This window comes from Dama dama, chromosome 5 (assembly GCF_033118175.1).
Source record: "Dama dama isolate Ldn47 chromosome 5, ASM3311817v1, whole genome shotgun sequence".
In the NCBI taxonomy this organism is placed as follows: Eukaryota; Metazoa; Chordata; class Mammalia; order Artiodactyla; family Cervidae; genus Dama; species Dama dama.
The window spans coordinates 65,557,117-65,580,184 of NC_083685.1; the positions used below are offsets into that span (position 1 = coordinate 65,557,117).

The 23,068-nt window shown below is 37.4% G+C and overlaps 1 protein-coding gene across 3 annotated transcripts in view; it reads left to right on the forward strand.

Moving 5' to 3' along the window:
* MND1 (meiotic nuclear divisions 1) overlaps positions 1–21,969 on the forward strand; it is an 85,651-nt gene extending 63,682 nt beyond the window's left edge. Inside the window, exons 7-9 of one of the 3 annotated variants that reach the window (XR_009692909.1) lie at positions 6,956–7,000; positions 14,531–20,607; positions 20,851–21,969. Coding sequence is in view for 1 of the 3 variants with exons in the window: in XM_061142533.1 (XP_060998516.1) it covers positions 6,956–7,000; positions 14,531–14,637 (152 nt within the window). In the remaining 2 variants the exon portion in view is untranslated. Of the gene's footprint in view, positions 1–6,955; positions 7,001–14,530 lie in introns of all 3 variants that reach the window. The other 2 variants (XR_009692910.1, XM_061142533.1) reach the window with 2 other exon arrangements.
* The last annotated feature ends 1,099 nt before the right edge of the window (positions 21,970–23,068 follow it).

Consider the following 23,068-nt stretch of genomic DNA (forward strand, 5'->3'; position numbering starts at 1 on the left):
TTTACTGTAGAGAATATAAATAAAGAGGGAGGATAAAGAAGGAACCAAGTAGAAATTCTGGCACTGACAACTATAGTAACTAACTGAAACAGTCACTGGAAGGATTAACAGCAGATTTGAGCAGGCAAAAGAAAGTTCTCTTCAGTCACTTGAAGATAGTTCTATTGAGATAATCCAATCTGAGAAACAGATTAGAAAGAATGAAAAAGCATTAACATAGTCTCACAAACCTATGGTATGGTATCAGGAATGCCAACATTCTCATAATGACTGTCCCAGAAGGAAATGAGAGAGAAAGCTGCCAAAGGAGTAAAAGCTGAAAATGTCTCAAATCTGATGAAAAACATTAATTTACACATCGAAAAAGCTTAACAAACTCCAGTTAAGACAGCCTCAAAGAGATCCATACATAAACTCATAATAGTCAAACTGTCAATTGAAGGCAATAAAAAAAGAAGTAATTCATCATATATAATGTATCTTCAATCAGATTCTTAGAAGCCATAGTTGCCAGAGATATTAAAATGACATATTCAAAATGATGAAAGGAAAAGCTGTCAACCAAGAATTCTATATCTGGAAATATTTTTCTTCAAAAATGAAAAACAAACTAAGATATTCTCAGGTAAATAATTGAAAGAGTTTGTTATGAAAAAAATATAGAATTCCTTCTGGTTGGAGTGAAAGAATAGTAGATAGTAACTTGATCAACTTGAAGAAATAAAGTAGATTTATAGGAGTAAATCTAAAGGATAGTATTGTGTATTTTTGTTCGTATCTCTTACATTCTCCTATCCAATTTAAATTATAGCTGCATAAAGCAATGATAAACATGTTTTAGGGCATGCAATGTATAAAATAGATTTTGTGACAGTAACAGCATAAAAGTGGGGAGGAAATGGAGCTATATAGGAGCAAAACTTTCCTAATTTAGTAGTAATTCTAATTAAAATGTTAATAGTCATCCCTAGGGCAATCACTAAGAAAATAACCCAAAAATATTTGGTAAAAGAAATAAAGGAATTAAAATGATATGCTAAAAATTGCCATTTAGCATAAAATGAAGCAATAGTGGAGGAACTGAGGAAGAAAAATTATATGACTTATAGAAAATAAATAGCAGATGAAAATCCTACTTTATCAGTAATTACATTAAATGTAAATAGATTAAAATCTAATTCAAAGGTGGGGATCAGCATGATAGATTGAAAACACATAAACTACTGTCTACAAAAGACTCACATTTGACTCAAAGACACAAATATGGTAAAAGTAAAAGCTGGAAAAAGATTACATGAAAACAGTAACCAAAAGCAAGCTAGAGTGGCTAAACCAATACCAGAGAAAATTGACTTTAAGACAGAAGTTGATGCTGGAGACAAAGAAGTACAGTTTATAATTATAATGATAAAGGGGTCAATTCTTCAAGATGATATGACAATTATAAACACATATACAGCAAACAATAGAGAATTGAAATACATAAAACAAAACCCAAAAGTATTTGAAGGGATAGACAATTCAACAATAATAATTAAAAATTTCAGTTCTCCATTTTGAGTAAAGAATGGAACAGATGGATGGAACTTAAGCAAGAAATTAGAAGACTAAAGCTACAGACCGACTGAATCTCTCTGGGACACTCCGCAACACCAGAAGACTTACCCTTCTCATGTGCTCAGTCGCTCAGCTGCCTCTCACTCTCTGCGGCCCGATGGGCTATATAGACCCCATAGACTGTAGCCCACGAGGCTTCTCTGTCCATGAGATTTCCCAAGCAGGAATACGGGAGTGGCTGCCATTTCCTTCTCCAGGGGATCTTCCCAGGGAAGACCCAGGGATCAAACCCGGGTCTCTTGCATCTCCTGCATTGGCAGGTGAATTCTTTACCAGTTGAGCCAACAGGGAAGCTTTATTCTTCTTAAGTACACATGAAATATTCTTAAAGATAGATCAGATGTTAAGCTTACATCTCAATAAATTTAAATAGGTTGATAATACAAAGTATGCTTTCTGATAACAGTGAAATGTAAAAGATAAATAACAAGGAAATTTGAGAAATTTACAAATATGTTGAAATGAATCAACTCGTAAGAGGGATGGCTCAAACAAAATCACAAGGGAAATTGGGAAATACTGTGAGATAGTGAAAATGAAAACATAAAGAAAACTTACTGGGTGCAATGAAGACATTGTTCAGTGGAAAACTTATATTAATATATGTTTATAATTATTATTATATTAATTATTAAGATATATTAATATATATTATATTAATATACTATTGTATTCTATAATAATATAATAATGACTGTGTTAAAAATTGGGACAGCTCTTCTATCTTATTCTAGAAAAAGAAGAGCAAATTAAACCCAAAGCAAATATAAGGAAGAAAATAAAATGACTAGAACAGAAATAAGAGAAATGGAGAATCAAAAAAACAAGAGAAAGTCAGTGAGGTCAAAAGTTGACCCTTTTAGCAGATCAACAAACTTGACAAACCTTTGGCTAGACATCAAGAAAGAAGGAAGATTTAAATTGCTAAAATCGGGAATGAAAGAGAAAGATCATTATTGACCTTATAAAAAGGATTAGAAAGGAATACTATGAGCAGTGGTATGTCAATAAATTGGACAAGGTATAAGAAGTGAACAAGTTTCTAAAAGGATACAAAGTACCAAAACCAACTCAAGTAGAAATGAACTCTGCAAATAGATGTATGGGCTTCCCTGGTGACTCAGTGATGAAGAAGCTGCCTGCCAGTGCAAGAGGTGTGAGTTCAATCCTCGGGTCAGGAAGATCCCTTGGAAAAGGAGATGGGAACCCACTCCAGTATTCTTGCCTGAGAAATCCCATGGACAGAGGAGCCTGGTGGGCTGCAGTCCATGGGGCCACAAAGAGTCAGATCCGACTGAGCAACTGAACAACAAATAGATGTGTGACATGTTAAGAGATTGATTTGGGAATCGAAAGCTTCTACAATGAAACACTAAGTCTATACTGGTGAGTTCTATCAGTTTAAAGAAGTAACTCTTCAATGAAAACAGAAAAAAGCTTAGAAAAGAGAAATCACTTCCTAACTTATTCTTTGGATCTTACTCTCTAGTCAAGGTTGTATCAGTGTTACTCTGATACCCAAACCAAAGGCATCATCAGGAAGAAAAACTGTAGTCAAGTATCATTTACAAATGTAAAAATTCTTGACAAAGTACTAGTAAATCAAATCCAGCAGTACGTAAAAAAGATTACACATCCTGATTAAGTGACATTTATCAGGAATGAAAGGTTGACTCAACATACAAAAATCAATCTAATGCAACATATTGGTAGAATAAAGGTGGGGTAACTCCACAAGATTGTGTCAGTAGACAAAGTATTTGATAAAATCCAACACCCTTTTGTGATAAAAACACTCAAACTGGGAATAGAAGTGAACTTCCTCAATCTAGTAAAAGGGTATCTATAAAAAATGCACAGCTAACATAATGAGTGGTGAAAGACTGTATGCTTTCTCCAAGGATGTCCACTCTTACCAGTTCTATTCAATATTGTACTGGAAATTCAAGCCAGGGCAATTAGGCAAGAAAGAGAAGTAAAAAGCATCCGTATTAAAAATAAAAAAGCAAAGCTATCTGTTTGCAGTTGACATGATCTTAGCCCTAAGCAATCCATAAAACAACAGAATACAATTATTAGAGTTCACGAGTGAGTTCAACTGATGGCAAAATAGAAAATCAATGTGTAATAAATATTTGTATTTTATAAACCTTCAATAAACTGCCTGAAAATGAAATTGAGAAAAAATTCCACTTAGCATAGCATCAAAATGAATAAAATGCTTAAGAGAAAATTAATTGAAGAAGTACAAGACTTGTACTGAAATCTAAACTATTAATGAAGTTAAAGATCTATATAAATAGAAACACATCCTGTGTTCATGAATTGAATGACCTACATATTTTTAAGGTGAAATACTCCCCCAGTTGATCTAGAGATTAACTCAAATCTCCAAAATTCCACTTTCTTTTTTGTAGAAATTGTTGTTGGTTCTAAAATTCATATGAAAATGCAAGGGACCCAAAACAGCCAAAAGAATCTTGGAGAAACAGAGTTGGAAGGCTCAAATTTCTCAGTTTCAAAACTTACAATGAAACTTGAGTCATCAACTCAGGCAGCAAAAAAAATCGTGTCATTTGCAGCAACACGCGTGGACCTAGAGAGTGTCGTACTGAGTGAGTAAGTCAGACAGAGGCAGGAATGTCTCATGACATCCCTTATGTGCAGAGTCTAAAGGAAGTGGTACAAGTGAGCTTATTTACAAAACAGACTCAGAGAGAACAAACTTAGGGTTGCAGGGGGAAGGATGAGAGGAAGGGGTAAGTAGGGAGTTTGGGAGGGACAGGTACACACTGCTATTAAAATGGATAACCAACAAGGACCCACTGTATAGCACGTGGAACTCTGCTCAATGTTATGTGGCAGCGTGGATGAGAGGGGAGTTTGGGGGAGAATGGATACCTGTATATGTATGGCTGAGTCCCTTTGCTGTCTGCCTGAAATTATCACAACATTGTTAGCTGGCTATACTCCAGTACAAAATAAAAAGTTTGGGGACTTGCCTGGTGGTCCAGTGCTTAAGACTGTGCCTCCCAATATAGTGTGGGTTCGATCCTGATCAGGGAACTAAGATCCCACATACTGTGGGGTACAGCCAAAAAGTTTTAAAAAATTTTTAATAAAAATTAATTTTTGTAAAAAACCTGAGTACATCAAGGCAGTTTGGTACTAGTAAATGAATAAACATATAGGTTAATGAAATAGACTTGAGAGTCCAGAAGTAAACAAGGTTTTGAACAAGGGTACGAAGACCATTCAATCAGGACAGAATAGTGTTTTCAGCTAATGACACTTGGACACCACTGGTTATCCACATGTAAATGAGTCATCCTGGCCTCCCACTTCACGCTGTATATAGACATTTCACTCGGCTGGAGCAGAGATTTAAATGTAACAGCTAAAACTATAGAACTCTTAGGGAAAAAACATAGCTATCTGTGTCTGTACCCTTGGTTTTTTAGATATGACATCAAAAGCTCAAGCAGTCATATAAAAAGTAGATAAATTTGCCTTCATCGAAACTGACAACTTTTGTATGTCTAAGTATATTATCACGAAAGTGAAAATAAACCCCACAGAATAGGAAAAAATAGTTGCAAATCTTATATCTGAAAAGAACTCTTATGACTCAATAATAAAAAATTTAAACACAGGCAAATGGGCTTCCATGGTGGCTCAGATGGTAAAGAATCTGCCTGCAATGCAGGAGCCCTGGGTTGAGAAGATCCCCTCAAGAAGGGAGTGGCTACCCACTCCAGTGTTCTTACCTGGAAAATTCTATGGACAGAAGAGCCTGGTGGGCTACAGTCCATGGGGTCACAGAGTTGGACACAACTGAGCAACTAACGCACGAAAGATTCGAGTACATTTTTCCCAGGAAAATATACAAATGGCCAAAGAGCATATGAAAAGAAACTCAGCATCATTGGTCATTAGGGAAATGCAAATCACAACACAAGGAGATACTCATTAGGATGACTGTTATAAAAGGAAGGCAAAATAATTATTGGTGAGGTTGTGGAAAAGCTGGAACTCTTAGATTGCTAGTGGGATTGTTAAAATGATTCAGCCACTTTGGAAAACAAGTTATCTGTTGCCCAAAATGTACATACAATTACCATTTGAGCCAGCAATGCCACTCCCAGGTATATATACCCAAAAGAGTTGAAAACATGTTCACACAAAAATTGTTATTGATATTAGTCATAACAGCCCAAATGTCCATCAACTGATGAGCCACTAAACAAAATGTGGGCTATCTATACAATTATTTGATAATGAAAAGGGATGAAGTTCTGATACATGCCAAACCTTGAAAACATTGTGCCAACTGAAAAGAAGCCAGACATAATTTTGTTTCCGTCAAATGTCCAGCATAGGCAAATCCATAGAAACAGAAAGTAGATAGTGGTCTTCAGAGACTAGAGGGAGTAGGACTGTGGAGTGACTCGTAATAGATAAGGGATTTCCTTTCAGGTGATGAGAGCTCTGAAGATAGGTAGGGGTGATGGTTGTACAACCTTGTAAGTGTACTAAAAATCACTGAATTAGATGCTTTAATATGGTGAGTTCTGTGGTATATAAATCTTATTTCAATAAATAAGTGCTCTCATTATGACTAATGTTTATGCCCATTTGATCATGGCATTGTTATGTACTGTGTAGATTAACTTGAACAACATAATATGGATACAGATACATTTAATAGCAAGATATATAATTAAATATAAAGTAAATATTTCCTCCCTCAGGGCTACTACTATATGACCATTAAAATGTTATTGTCAGGTTTATTATAGTCTAATATGTATGCATGCTTCCCTGGTGGCTCAGTGGTAAACAATCCACCTGCAGGAGACATGGGTTCAATCCCTAAATCTGGAAGATCCCTTGGAAAAAGAAATAGCCACCCACTCCAGTATTCTTGCCTGGGATTGCCTGGGAAATCCCATGGACAGAGGAGTCTGGTGGGCTACAGTCCATGGGGTTGTGAGGGAGTTGGACATGACTTAGCAACTAAACAACAACAAATATGTATGCACTAAAGTGCTTATCATTAAACTTATTTTGTCCTCCTCTGGTGTTGTAAATTATTTGAGAAACATCTCAGTTAAACATTTTGTTTTTAAAGAGCAAGTACAATAATAATAGTGGACATTTAGGAAAGAGATACTGTTCAAGTTGACTTTGTGTTTATGACTTATATAACTGCAACTATCTAAAATTTCTTTGGCAAGTTGAGCAGGTTTGTGAAGTACATTGTCACTTATTGAGCTTCCCCCCCCCCAAAAAAATGATATCTATATCTATATCTATATATATATATTTTTTTTTTCAGGTCAAGCAAATCAGGTGGCCAAAGAAGCTGCTAACAGATGGACTGGTATGTATTACAATGGTAATATATAGCAGTGTATTACTACCAATAAACTAGTCAAATTCTTCTACACTTTCTAAGATGTGAAATGCAGAAGCTCTTGTGCCTAGTTTTGTTTAAGAAAAGACATTTCTGGAAATGTATGTATTAAGCAAGCTTTTATATCTTAAATCATTTTTTAAGTCTTATTATGAGTTATTCTGTAAAGTATGAGACATTTTTATAAAGTAAGGGATTGCTTTCTGTTCAAGTTTTTTATAACTTTTACCCAAAAAATCACTTAGACTAATCACTTAACCTTCATATATATTAATGCAAGATACAACTTTTAAGTTTTGTGGAATGTGAAAGATTTGTCTTCTTGTTCATAATATTAATTTGTTGACGACTGACTATGAGCTAGGCATTGTAAAGCCTGTCTATGATGCATTCTCATTTTATCGCCACAGCAATCTTGTGAGGTAGGTAGGATTATTATCCCTAATTTTAGAGGTGAAACTGAGGTCACTGGGAACCCATAGTCACACAGGTGCTAAGCATTGGAACAAGGATTAGATTTCAGAGCCCAGGCTCCCACCCACTACACAGGATAGTCTTCTCTGTGTACCTGCTTTGATGTAAATGCCTCATTAACCCATTTGCCAATGGATACACCCTCTGGTGTATGCCAGGGATATTCTAAGAGATGGTAATTTATATGTCTTAAAGTTTAGAAGAAAATTAATAAATAGAGATTGTTGTGAATTATATACAAGTATGATTACTATTTTTAAAACCTATCTGGAAGTTACACTGATGCTTCTCCAGTATTGAATTATAAAATAATGGTAATTGGACTTTTCCATCCTGGTAAGAGTCTTTATTGCCTTTGTGAGTGTTACTCATCCTGGTTCTGTTTCTCTGGGAGCACCGAGATGCAGAAAGCTTGAAGTAGCTGCCTTACTTAAGTCCAAGGTGATTAGTCACTGGAAGAAGAGGGACTTGAGCCAGATTTCCCTGATTCCATATTCAGGCTTCTGTGTTTCACAGAAAGCTTAAGAATCATTTTTCCTTGTCTGTTTTAGAATTAAAATCAATATAACTGGCCTTTGGCTCCTATAAAACTGCAGTCTTAGTTATTACAAAGTTATTTCCTAAATGGTATGATGCTTTAGTGATAAGAGCACAGAGGGTAAAAGCAGCAAACTCACATTAAATAAAAGGGACCAGTGAAATGTGTGCCCAATAAAGTATAAAAAACAGTAAATGCAGTGATACCATGTAGTTTGAGAAATACAAAATTTTGAGTGGAAAAAAGACAAATGGATTTTTTTTTCCCATTTATTTTTATTAGTTGGAGGCTAATTACTTTACAATATTGTAGTGGTTTTTGTCATACACTGACATGAATCAGCCATGGATTTACATGTATTCCCTGTCCTGATCTCCCCTCCCACCTCCCTCTCTACCTGATTCCTCTGGGTCTTCCCAGTGCACCAGGCCCGAGCACTTGTCTCATGCATCCAACCTGGGCTGGTGATCTGTTTCACCCTAGATAATATACATGTTTTGATGCTGTTCTCTCGAAACATCCCACCCTTGCCTTCTCCCACAGAGTCCAAAATTCTGTTCTGTACATCTGTGTCTCTTTTTCTGTTTTGCATATAGGGTTATCGTTACCATCTTTCTAAATTCCATATATATGCATTAGTATACTGTATTGGTCTTTATCTTTCTGGCTTACTTCACTCTGTATAATGGGCTCCAGTTTCATCCATCTCATTAGAACTGATTCAAATGAATTCTTTTTAATGGCTGAGTAATATTCCATGGTGTATTTGTACCACAGCTTCTTTATCCATTTGTCTGCTGATGGGCATCTAGGTTGCTTCCATGTCCTGGCAATTATAAACAGTGCTGCGATGAACATTGGGGTGCATGTGTCTCTTTCAGATCTGGTTTCCTCGGTGTGTATGCCCAGGAGTGGGATTGCTGGGTTGTATGGCAGTTCTGTTTCCAGTTTTTTAAGGAATCTCCACACTGTTCTCCATAGTGGCTGTACTAGTTTGCATTCCCACCAACAGTGTAAGAGGGTTCCCTTTTCTTCACACCCTCTCCAGCATTTATTACTTGTAGACTTTTGGATAGCAGCCATTCTGACTGGCATGTAATTGTACCTCATTGTGGTTTTGATTTGCATTTCTCTGATAATGAGTGATGTTGAGCATCTTTTCATGTGTTTGTTAGCCATCTGTATGTCTTTGGAGAAATGTCTGTTTAGTTCTTTGGCCCATTTTTTGATTGGGTCATTTATTTTTCTGGAATTGAGCTGCAGGAGTTGCTTGTATATTTTTGAGATTATCCTTTCTCTGTTGCTTTGTTTGCTATTATTTTCTCTCCCAATCTGAGGTCTGTCTTTTCACCTTGCTTATAGTTTCCTTTGTTGTGCAAAAGCTTTTAAGTTGAATTAGGTCCCATTTGTTTATTTTTACTTTTATTTCCAATATTCTGGGAGGTGGGTCATAGAGGATCCTACTGTGATTTATGTCGGAGAGTGTTTTGCCTATGTTCTCCTCGAGGAGTTTTATAGTTTCAGGTCTTATATTTAGATCTTTATTCCATTTTGAGTTTATTTTTGTGTATGGTGTTAGAAAGTGTTCTAGTTTCATGCTTTTACAAGTGGTTGACCAGTTTTCCCAGCACCACTTGTTAAAGAGGTTGTCTTTTTTCTATTGTATAGTCTTGCCTCCTTTGTCGAAGATAAGGTGTCCATAGGTTTGTGGATTTATCTCTGAGCTTTCTCTTCTGTTCCATTGATCTATATTTCTGTCTTGGTACCAATACCATACTGTCTTGATGACTGTGGCTTTGTAGTATAGTCTGAAGTCAGGCAAGTTGATTCCTCCAGTTCCATTCTTCTTTCTCAAGATTACTTTGGCTATTCGAGGTTTTTTGTATTTCCATACAAATTGTGAAATTAGCAAATGGATTTTTTACGTTAAAAATAAATCAGGAGTTACAAAGTGATTTCCCGCAGTTAACAAGCAGTAGAAACAGGAGCCCCGTGTATACGGTGGGAGAGGAACTTGACTTTGAAAGGAATCCAGTTGTGCTCGTTACTTGCTGTGTGGCTCATTGAACCTCTCTGAGCTTCCTTCTTCATCTGTTCAGTGTGGATAGTGTTTGCCTCACATTTCAGGAGAGTTAGATGAAACAGTTTGTGAGCCCTTTAGCACACCATTAGACACGTTGATAAACAAACACTCCCGTTTGCCCTTTCTTTTAAAAAAAACCCTTTTATGTTTTCCAATTGATCGTAAACTTAAAAAATTATAACTAAAAAAATGTGAACAGCTTCTTGTTTCCGTTTTGTTACTAGCTGAGAAGGAACCTAAAACTTTTTAAATCATGTAGGAAGGATGATATTTTTAGAAGAGCAGAAACAGCTGTTAAAAACCATATTTCCATTTGAGTTTATGACTTGCTCCTTCCAACATGAAAGTGTTATGAAAAAATCATGAAGTTATATTACACCTCAGAAAACCTTCCTGTTTTCAAAACAAAAAGAAAACATCAGTACTATTTATAACTAAAGATTGTTATGTAATTATTAAGATTTGGTTTCTTTATATGAAAAAGATTCCTAAAATGTATTTAAAGTTGAGCATATTTACTTTTCAGTAATTCAGTATTTCAGTTTTGTAGAATGGGAAATCAGGGTGTAAATAGTGTTTTGTGACACTGAGTAACTTTAAATGTGATTTATGAAATTATATAAAACCTTGCCCAATAACAAAGATACTGGAGTTTTTATGACTTTGTATGAGAGACTTCTTGGTGAGTTAGGGGGAATAGGTGTTGTGATTGAGGTCCTAGTGTAGACTCATGCACGTGATACTGCCCCTCCTAGTTCTGTGTTTATCCTGGGTTTGCCATCATATAAACTAACACGAATTCTACCCCTCTTAAAACTGTTTCTTTTAAAAAAAATAATAAAGTTTTTCAAAAGTTAACAAGTGGGACCTGATTAAACTTAAAAGCTTTTGCACAGCAAAGGAAACTATAAGGAAGGTGAAAAGACGACCCTCGGAATGGGAGAAAATAATAGCAAATGAAACAACTGAGAAAGGGTTAATTTCCAAAATATAAAGCAGCTCAAAAAAAAAAAAAAAAAGCAGCTCATACAACTCAATACCAAGAAAACAAACAGCCCAATCAAAAAATGGAAAAAAGACCTAAACAGACATTTCTCCAAAGAAGACATACAGATGGCTAACAAACACATGAAAAGATGCTCAGCATCACTCATTATTAGAGAAATGCAAATCAAAACCACAATGAGGTACCATCTCACACTGGTCAGAATGGCCGCTATCCAAAAGTCTACAAACAGTAAATGCTGGAGAGGCTGTGGAGAAAAGGGAACCCTGTTACACTGTTGGTAGGAATGTAAATTGATACAACCACTATGGAAGACAGTATGGAGATTCCTTAAAAAACTAGAGATAAAACCACCATATGACCCAGCAGTCCCACTCCTAGGCATATACCCTGAGGAAACCTGAATTGAAAAAAGACACATGTATCCCACTGTTCACTGCAGCACTATTTACAATAGTTAAAACATGGAAGCAACCTAGATGTCCATCGACAGATGAATGGATAAAGAGGTTGTGGTACATATATACAATGGAATATGACTCAGCTTTAAAAAGGAATGCATTTTAGTCAGGTCTGATGATGTGGATGAACCTAGAACCTATCATACAGAGTGAAGTGAGTCAGAAAGAGAAAGAGAAATATCATCGTATTCTAACGCATATATACGGAATCTAGAAAAATGGTTCTGAAGAATTTACAGGGCAGCAGTGGAGAAACAGACATAGAGAACAGACTTACAGACATGGGGAGAGGGGAGGAGAGGGTGAGATGTGTGGAGAGAGTAACATGGAAACTTATATTACCATATGTAAAATAGACAGCCAACGGGAATTTGCTGTATGTCTCAGGAAACTCAACAGGGGCGCTGTCTCAACCTAGAGGGGTGGGATGGGGAGGGACATGAGAGGGAGGTTCAGAAGGGAAGGGACATATGTACACCTATGGCTGATTCATGTTGAGGTTTGACAGAAAACAGCAAAATTCTGTAAAGCAATTATCCTTCAATAAAAAAGAAAAAAAAAGTTTTTAATCCATTTATAAACATTTCCACAAAACAGAAAAACTGAGAGGTGTAAACTATCAAGATTGCGGGTAACATTGTCTTAAAGGCAGACATTCAGTGGCCCAAGGACATATTTAATCAATCATTTTGAACTGATTCATTAAGAATTGTGTAGAGAGGCTTTTTATTTGTTTGTTTATTCTTAATCTTTGAAGGTTTATAAAATGATTTCTTGCCCTCACAAGAAAGTATTCCTTCCTTCGAAGGCTCCAGCCTTACTGTAGTGCCTCATTTTCTTCTCTCCTGATCCTGGCTTGAAGTCCATGCCACCAAGGTTCCTGCAGAGTTGCAGCTGTCCTCTTATTTTCTGCAAATCTTTCTGTATTCTTAGAGTCTGGAAGCAATACACATAACACTTGGTCTTTTATCTCTAACATACATATCACTTTGGAATTGTTTAGTGTTAAGTTAATTTTTCTGTTTCTTGTGTCAGTTTGAAGGCACAGGCTCTTTATTTTCTGCAAGACCTGTGATATACTTAATAACTGTCTTAGGTAGCAGTATTTGTTTGTGATGCTCAAGAATGCATAGGTTATGCATTGGTTATAATTAACCAAATTAAGCAGACCATTCTAGAGTACCTCATGCTATTAGTTTTCTCACTTAGGTTCTTATGAAAAGTAGAGATTTGGTTTAGATTGTTACATAAAGATTTATTTTAATATCTGTTGATATGCTATAGCAATTAAATGAGAATATTTTATTAACATTCTATTTGATATAGTAGTATTCACCTCAGCAGTTAAGTTTATTCAAAGCATTTAATTATCATTACTTGATACTTGGAATTCAACTTCCTAAAACAATATTCTTAAAAGTGATCAAACTCCATATAACTTCCTAATGATACCATACAGTATAACAGTATGCTTCAGACCAGGTGACTTAAATAAATTGATTTTCTCAGCGTTCCGGAGGCTGAAAGCCCAAACCCCAGGTGTCGACAGGTGTGGCTCCCTCTGAGGCCCCGCCTGGCGTGCAGGTGGCCACCCTCTCTGTCCTTGCAGAGTCTTTGCAGTGGCCCCCCCCAGGGTCTGTGTGTTCACCTCCCCTTTTCTTGCAACACCACCAGGTCAGTTGGGTTAGGGTGCACCCCAGTGGGCGCATTTTAATTTCAGTCACCTCTTTAAAGACCCAATTTCCAAATACAGTCACATTCTGAGGTAGCGGGATTTAGGACTAAAACATATGAATTTGGGGGAGGTGCTAATTAAGCCAGTAACACTCCAAAAGAACCTATTTTAACCCTTCATTTCATTATCACAACTGACACAGTGCTGAACGTTTTATAGAGCACTATGAACCAGAAAATTATATACCATGGTTTTTCTATATTTATAGCCTTAGTACATATTCATTGTAAAGATGGTATATGTACATTAAACAGAAGATTTAAGATTAGAGCAAGAAAACTCACTGTCATTCCTATTCTCTAAGCACCGCTACATACTGCCCTGCATAGACACCTTCTGGGTGATTAGACATTTAGATTACTTGTATTTTTTTCTTTTGTTACACTGGGATGAAGATTCAATCATAAATCTTTGTACACTGTTTTATTTCCTGCCGGTCCCTTTAGATAGATGTAACACTTTTTTTGGTGGTAAGATACACTTAAATTCCCTAGAAGACTTTAAGGCTGTATCTGCTCCTTTTAGCCTTCAACGGCCCCTTCCCTCCTCTTCACCCCTCCTCCCTAGCCTGGCTGTCTAGAAGCCACATCTGTGCTGGGGGAGGGGAGGCAAGGGGTGCCCTTTGGGACAGGAGCGGCTCTAATTCCTGGGGTGACAGAGCCCTGCCTCTGCTCTGGAGATGTTAAAGAGGCACCATCCGCCTCTCCCTGTCTTTGGGTTATTCCTTAAGTCAAGTATTCTTTAGTGGTGACTGATTTACTGAATTTTCTGAATATGAAATCTGTTTATTCAAAATAATCACTAATATTTTCTTTATTCTGAAAGTTAATTGTCGTCACTGTTGAAAATGGGTTTCCCTGGTGGCATAGTGGTAAAGAATCCACCTGCAATGCAGGAGATGCGGGTTTGATCCCTGGGTCGGGTAGATCCCCTGGAGAAGGAAATGGCAACCCACACCAGTAGTCTTTCCCAGGAGACCCCATGGACAGAGGAGCCTGGCGGGCTACAGTCCACGAGGTCGCCAAAGAGTTGGATATGACTTAGTGACTAAACAACAACAACTCTTGAAAATACAGAAAATTCCTTATTTTTATACTTTTAAAATTATAGAAGTTTTTTTTTAAAAATGAGTATAATTATATTTGAAATTCTGTGATTGTGTTTTCAATCCTCAAAAATATTTCTCAATTTTCTTTATAGATAACATATTTGCCATAAAATCTTGGGCCAAAAGAAAATTTGGGTTTGAAGAAAACAAAATTGATAAAAATTTTGGAATTCCAGAAGACTTTGACTACATAGACTAAAATGTTTGATGTTGTTGATGGTGAAGGAGCTATGTGCTTGTGAATATGTAAATTTTTATGTTATCCAGCTAAAGGTACTGAATTGTCATTTACCTGTAACTGTCTTTATTGTTTTATTAATTTTAAATAAAGTATGGAGTGTGGATGTTTTCACCCTTTGATTAGTCAAAAGCAGGATGTAGCCACGTTCCCTCAGTGCTCATCAGAGTTAGTAAAACCTGTTAAGCCTACCAGTAATTTTTTTTAATAGATCAAAGCCATCATGACATGATAACATTTTTTAGTTTTATTCAAATATTAAGAACCAAGGGTACCTTTGAAGGCTGTATTATACATGCTTGAAAATAACTTTCAAAACTAATGGCTGCTTTACTGTTAATATTTCTCAGTATTTAATGGAAAATGTGTCTGATTGAGTCTCAGTATACTGCATCATATTTGCAAATTTCCCACAGGAAAAAATACAGAAAGTTGGTGTTCCTTAAATTTAGAGTTAGGTAATAATTCCTCAAACATGAAAGCTACTTTTTTTTTAATGTTTGATGCCTTTCTGCTGTAACGAAGAAAAGCATGCCCTTTGTCCTAATTTATACGCTTGTAAGATGATATAGTAGTGTTAGTATAGCAGGCATACTCAGCTAGGGTTCAGGAATTTTTTTTTTCAACTACCTTCAAAAAAGAGTAGGTGAAAAATAATGTATGTGTGTCTTGTGTATATATCTTTTTCCAGTTCAACTTTGGCGTTTAGGGTATTTGCAGGACAAACTTAAAGAAAAGAAAACTCAGGACGAATGTGTGTAATGCCCTTTCCACACATGCCTTAATTTTTCTCCACACAGTCCAATTTTTATATTCTTTTCAGTAACTTGAATGAGGTACTCCATATGTTTGAAGTGACCCAGATGTATCCACACCATTTGTTAGTAAATCTGGTCTTTGAGTTGCCGTTGAGTTGCCAGGGGCCTACTTAATCACTTCCTGGATGTGGACAGGCGCTTACTGGTCCAACTTTGTTCTCAGGGCTAGTTTATGTTGCCTTAGGGCAATAGCTCTTCTCACAGGAGAAAGTATTTGATGTAAGAGGCAAAGGGCAAAAAATAAAAATAACCCATCATAAGCCTTTCCCTAATACGCTAATGGGAATTCCAAAATTTCTCAGACCTTGTTTGCTGTTTCTTAGAAAGATGCTTCTGGGAATTCCCTGGCAGTCCAGTGGTTGAGGCTTCCCAGGTGGTGCTAGTAGTAAAGAACCCACCTGCCAACTTAGAAGGCATAAGAAATACAGGTTCCATCCCTGGGTCAGGAAGATGCCCTGGAGGCATGGCAACCCACTCCAGTTTTCTTGCCTGGAGAATCCCATGGATAGTGGAGCCTGGCAGCTACAGTCCACAGGGTCACAAAGAATCGGACATGACTGAAACGATTTCGCATCCATGCATGCCAGTGGTTAGGAGACTGCGCTCTTCTGCCGAGGGCCCAGGCTTGATCCCTCGTGAAACTAAGGGAACTAAGATCCCACAAGTGACATGGCATGGCCAAGAAAACGTTTTTAATTAAAAAAATTAAAAGGTACTTTTCTCTTTAGAGAGGAGGTATATATATTCAAAAAGAAAGCCATTTTTAATGGCTTAAAAGATTCTATTTCATAAATATTTAGGTAGCTTCAACATTTTTTTTCTTTTACTATCTTGTGGGGCTAGCTGAGAATCACTTCTCAGCATTTGCCTGAGATCAAGTGTAGTATGGGGGCTTCTCAGGTGGCACAGTGGTAAAGAATCTGCCTGCCAGTACAGGAGACACAAGAGACGGAGGTTTGACCTCCGGGTTGGGAAGGGGAGTAAAAAATGACAACCCACTCCAGTATTCTTGCCTGAAAAATTCCATGGACAGAGGAGCCTGGTGGGCTACAGTCCATGGGGTTGCAAAGAGTTGGACACCACTGAGCGGCTGAGCTCACAGCATGAGAATGATCGTGATGGAGTCTGTTCATGAGCTCCCCAGAGACTGGTACCCTCCTAAGCCAGCAATGTGCTAGTAGATGTTTAACTAAACTGAATCTTTGGAAAGTGAGTTCGGGCCTGGCTTATAGAATGTGCCTATTTGTGTGATATAAATACACCCAGCATAGAGAATTTCAGATTAGCACATAGTGACAGTGTCAGGTTGGAGAAAGATGCTTGGTATCGTGTATTTCTACCGTACAGATACAGTGGATGTAAATCCTCTAGAGCCTAGATAAGGGTAACATGTAAAGTAATTAGGGAGCAATGAGTTTTTAGTTTTAGTACTATTGATTTCAATGCAGCTATAGTTCATCGAAAAGCAAGAGAGTTCCAGAAAAATTTCTATTTCTGCTTTATTGACTATGCCAAAGCCTTTGACTGTGTGGATCACAACTGGAAAATTCTGAAAGAGATGGGAATACCAGACCACCTGACCTGCCTCTTGAGAAACTTGTATGCAGGTCAGGAAGCAACAGTTAGAACTGGACATGGAACAGCAGACTGGTTCCAAATTGGGAAAGGAGTGCGTCAAGGCTGTATATTGTCACCCTGCTTATTTAACTTATATGCAGAGTACATCATGAGAAATGCTGGACTGGAGGAAGCACAAGCTGGAATCAAGATTGCCGGGAGAAATATCAATAACCTCAGGTATGCAGACGACACCACCCTTACGGCAGAAAGTGAAGAACTAAAGAGCCTCTTGATGAAAGTGAAAGAGGAGAGTGAAAAAGTTGGCTTAAAGCTCAACATTCAGAAAACTAAGATCATGGCATCTGGTCCCATCACTTCATGGGAAATAGATGGGGAAATAGTGAAAACAGTGTCAGACTTTGTTTTTGGGGGGCTCCAAAATCTCTGCAGATGATGATTGCAGCAATGAAATTAAAAGACACTTATTCCCTGGAAGGAAAGTTATGACCAACCTAGATAGCATATTAAAAAGCAGAGACATTACTTTGCCAACAAAGGTCCATCTAGTCAAGGCTATGATTTTTCCAGTAGTCATGTATGGTTGTGAGAGTTGGACTGTGAAGAAAGCTGAGCGCCAAAGAATTGATGCTTTTGAACTGTGGTGTTGGAGAAGACTTTTGAGAGCCCCTTGGACTGCAAGGAGATCCAACCAGTCCATCCTAAAGGAGATCAGTCCTGGGTGTTCATTGGAAGGACTGATGTTGAAACTGAAACTCCAATGCTTTGGCCACCTCATGCGAAGAGCTGACTCATTGGAAAAGACCCTGATGCTGGGAGGAATTGGGGGCAGGAGGAGAAGGGGACGACAGAGGATGAGATGGCTGGATGGCATCACCGACTCGATGGACGTGAATTTGAGTAAACTCAGGAGTTGGTGATGGACAGGGAGGCCTGGCGTGCTGCAATTCATGGGGTCACAAAGAGTCGGACATGACTGAGCGACTGAACTGAACTGATAATCCATCATAGTTTGTGTGATTTCATCTTAGAGATGGCTGTGTTAACAGCTGGCCCACTGTTACTTAATAGTTGACTTGCCTACTGCAGCACATCACTGTTCTTAATCTTGAAGGGCTGCTTTTGAGTTTGCTCTTCCCTGAAATTAGAGAGAACTGATTAAGAAGCCCGGGGCACTGGTCCAGCAAAACTCTAGGTAATCATTAGTCCTGGGTTGGTTTTGTAATTGACCTCAAGACTGAGGACAACTTTGGTAGACCTAGAGTCAAATTGCTAGTGATTCAGGATCAAATTTGATTCAGTGTTATATGATTGACACTCCCGATGTCATTTCAATGAATTGTGAGGTTTAAAAGGCATTTGAGAGGTGATTTCCATCTTTACAACCTTCTTCACATGTACCTATCTTTTAAAGAACCCTAGGAGAAATTTTGCTGGAGAAGGAAATGGCAACCCACTCCAGTGTTCTTGCCTGGAGAATCCCAGGGACAGGGGAGCCTGGTGGGCTGCCATGTATGGGGTCGCACAGAGTTGGACATGACTGAAGTGACTTCGCCACAGTAGCAGGAGAAATTTTACAGTCTCCTCATGAGTTTCAATTTTCAGGGCCAGGTCAGACCACTGAAATGTCACTTCTGAGGTTGGGCCAGGACCAAAGAAATCCGTAAGGATGGATTGGGTACCACTTTTCCACTGATGTTTGCTGCATCATTAGTCTAATAGGATTAGGAAATTCTTGGCCTGTCTCAGAAATTGATGCTATTATCCTAAACTTTACCAAACATGATTCTAAGGGATTAGAAAAGAAAATGAGTACAGCCAAGAAGCAAGAACCACCCTAATAAATCTTGATCAGAAAAATCTAAATTATAAACCCAGTAATACTGTTTTGGGGGTTTTTTGTTTGTTTAAGAACATGATTGGAGTAAAATAGAAAACATTTTCTTGCTGATATGCCATCATTGTAAGAGCAGTTACAATGAGACAGGTGGTGGGAGGGTGTCAAAATTATACATAAATCCCCTTTCAGGATGTGCTTCCTGAATACTGTCTGTATGCTAGGAGGAAAAATGGACTGCATTGTGAACTGTCCCACTGCAGTGAATTTATATTATACTAACTCCAGCTTGATTTTTAAAAAATGATTTGTAAGAGATAAGAGGTCAGGTGATATGACTATCTTTGAATCTCAAGGCTAATGATTTCTATTAACCAAGAATGGCAAGCTACCATCCCAAGAGCCAACTTCAAGGCCCGATTTTTACAGCCCTGGAGCTAAGAATGCCTTTTTACACTTTTTAAATGATGTAAACATAGGAGTAAGCAACAGAGGCAGTATGTAGCCTACAAAACCTGAAATACTTAGCAGCTGAAACTTTACAGAAAAAGTTTGTCAACTTTCAAAAGATCAAAAGCTGACAGCCTGTGGTCTAGATAGATAGACATGCAAGGCATATTTTGCATAACCTGTATTTTATTTTTTATTTAAATTAGTTGTCAGCACAGTCACATGTAAAATGTCACGCACATTTCTAGCTTCTTTTGGAAACTGAATGATTCAGCAACCCACATGGCAGCGCATCTGCTAGAGGTGAGAGGACCCAGGGAGGGCGAGTGCACCTTTCTCCCGAAGTCACTCTTCTGTTCCAGGTGGCACTCTGATGTGAGATCAAGCTTTAGTCTCAGCTTTTCAAATTCCCTAAGAAAAATCCTGGTGCCATTTTTTGTATTAAATGTTTAACATAGAACTGACATCTTGATGGTGAAGCATTCTGTGCACAAACAAGCGATGTCTTTCCGTATACTCAGACATGCTTTTAGTGTTCCCTGCAGTTTTGTAGATGGGCTCGCCTGGTGACTCAGAGAGTGCGCAGTCTGCCTGCAGTGCGGGAGACCTGCCTTTGATCCCAGGCTCAGGAGGATGCCCTGCAGACGGGCATGGTAACCCACCCCAGTTTTGTTGCCTGGAGAATTCCATGGATAGAGGAGCCTGGTGGGCTACCATCCATGGGGTCGCAAAGAGTCAGATACAACTAAGCAACTAACACACACAGTTTTTCCAGTGGTTTTATAGTTTTCTTCATATAAAATTTTTACCTTTTTTAAATGTATTCCTAAGTATTTTATCTTTTATTACCATTTTAAATGGAGTTTTTTCTAATGGGTTATTTATGTATCTGGAGGCTGTTTTGCATATTAACTTTGCATCCTGCCATCTTGCTAAGTTCTTTTTTGAGTTTGTTTTATAATTCTTCGAAGTTTTCCAGATAACCTATCATATCATATTCAAATAGACATAGTTTTAGTTCTTCTTCTCTCTTTGTTTTCTCATTGATTGCATCAGCTAATACCACTCATAAAACTGTAGTAGAGGTAGGAACATCTATCTTATTTCTGACTTCAGTAAGATGTCAGAATTCTGCATTAAGTAAAATGCTCTCCTTTCATTGACAATGTTAAGGAAATATCCTGTTTTCTCAAGAATTTGTATAAGGAATGCTTGTTAAATTTGTTCGAGTTTTCCCCATCTATGGAGGTAAGCATATGATCTTTCTTTTAAAATCTATTAATAAAGTGAATGATATTAATAAATTTTTCACACTCAACTATCTGTACATTCCTGGTATAAAACCTACTTAGTCATGGTGAATTATTTTCTTAATGTGATATTAGAATTAGATATTATGTAGATACTAATAGTTATATGGATATTAATAGTTTAGAATTTTTGCATCAATATTCATATTCATAATTTTTTCTTTATGTGCTATTTGTACAGATTTGGATATCAGTGTTATACTAATGTTAATCCTTAAAAGGGATTTGCAAGTTTTCTTTCATCTGCTCTGAAACAATTTATGTAATACTGGGATTACCTGGCTTCTGAAGATATTCAACTATAATTTTCAACAACAAAACCAAAATCTGGATCATTCTGAACATATGAATTAGTGCTGTTTTGCTTTTCACTTAAGAGTTTGGAAATTTTGTTCAAAAAATTTGTTTTACTTGCTATATATTATTTGTTCATAAAGATGTTCTAAGATTTATACACATTTGGTTTGTTTTCAGTTGCATGCTATTTCAGATGGTGTTTTCATAGAACATTCCCAAACATCTGTCTGTGCATTCATAGGAGTTCTTGATAAGAGAAAAAAAGAAGCTCTCTTGTTTTGTACTCAAGAAGACTATTCATGAAGAACTCTACATGCTCTACAAAGATTATAAGTAATGTAAGATAGAGCTGAGTTTTATAGAAAAGAAGGGGAAGGGTAATGGCTTTGAGGACTTTTTAAATTGCTTTTTCAATGGGTTTTCAGAAATGGATTCTAAGTAATTTTTTATTGCAACAATTTGTAAAAAAAAATGTGCTGGGACTCTATTATCAAAAACAGATTTGTAAAAATTAACTGCCTTTTAGCTGAAATTTATTAATTAGAAAGAAAATTTGTAATTAATGCTCAGGTTATCTTTAGGTTAAAGACTAGCTTTTAAAGGTTAAATGCCAAATGCTTTCTGAAAACCTCCCTAGAATGTGCCTCACCGATGTGGAGACTGGGTTTGATGCAGGAAGGGCGGGTTACTTTGCACGCCCTCACCTGGAAGGCATTGTGTTTCTCATAGCATTTGGAAAAGTAACTACGGGAACTTTTTGCACATTTAAATTGAGCAGATATGTCATTTTTTCCTGTCCAGTTGTGGTTGTTACCGTGTTTAGGTCAACTTACTTTTGACTTACATGCGTTTCCTGTGTTGTGTGAGCTCTGGGGACCCACACCTGACTGAGTTTAACTTTCTTATTAGCAAGTTTCCATCAGAGCAGATTTGGTTTGATTCTGAGGTCAACTGGAACAAATACTTTGCTTTTAAGGACGCTAATAAAATCAGTTTATATTTATGGAGACTGAAATGACCTGTTTGTTTTTAACAGATTTAAAATATACTTTAATGACAACAATTTTCTTAATAGATCCCGGAAGATAAGTTCTTTCTTGGAATGGTATCAACATTTGACATAGCACAGCTTTAGGAAATAACATACCTGTGTATCAGAATTATTTTGCATAACGAAAACTGAAAGTACCCAAGAGATCGCTTTTCTCATATGTAGACAGAGTATGTAGGAGCCATCCTGTATTGCAGTATTAGCTATGTTATAAGACCATTTAAAAAGTAAGGCAGTAACGTTGGAACTAAGTATATTTTGAAGATAGTTTTTTCCCTGCTAGACAAAAGCTCTTTGAGGGCATGTTGATTTTTCATGTCTTTAGGCCCAGAGCACCTCATGTAGTATTTGACAGAAAAGAATGACAGCTTCATAAGCTCCTGCTTCAAACAGATTCTCATCATTGCTCATCAACACTTTTTCTTAAACTGTAACTGGCCTTACTCCAGAAAGGCCGGAAAGCGGCTGTTACTTTCAGTCAGCTTTCCCTCTCAGGCCCTGAAACTGCTTCAGACATTTGCCACCCAGGCCTCTATACTCAATTCTACTTTCCTCAATTTTCTCTATTTAAAAAAAAATTCTTTTATTTAAGCTTGAGCTCTTCAAGCATAATCTCAACTCCCTGACACCCCCTTCCAGTTGCTGTGACTGCCATCCTTCTGCCTAGATTGGATCCCCACTGTTGCCCACGACCCCGCTCCTCCTGGCTGCTCCAAGGCTTGGCTTCATTTCTCTCCTCCTTCCCTCCCCGCGGCGTCTTCACTCTTCCTTTCTGCTGCCTGGTCTTAACACACCTCCACACTGTTGTCTCAGAACACATCACCAGATAGGAGAAATACCATTTCTTTTCCCTTTATTCTAATAACCTAGGGTTCAGCTAAATTGTTTAACTCATTTTTGAACATTACAGTCACTTTTTCTCCATTCATGAAATCATTTGGACACTCATTTAATAATCTCATATTTGCCAAGCAGTATATTAGAAGTTGATGATACAAAGATAAATGAGTTCTGTAGTCCTTGCCTCAAAGGATTCCAACTGAGTAGATGA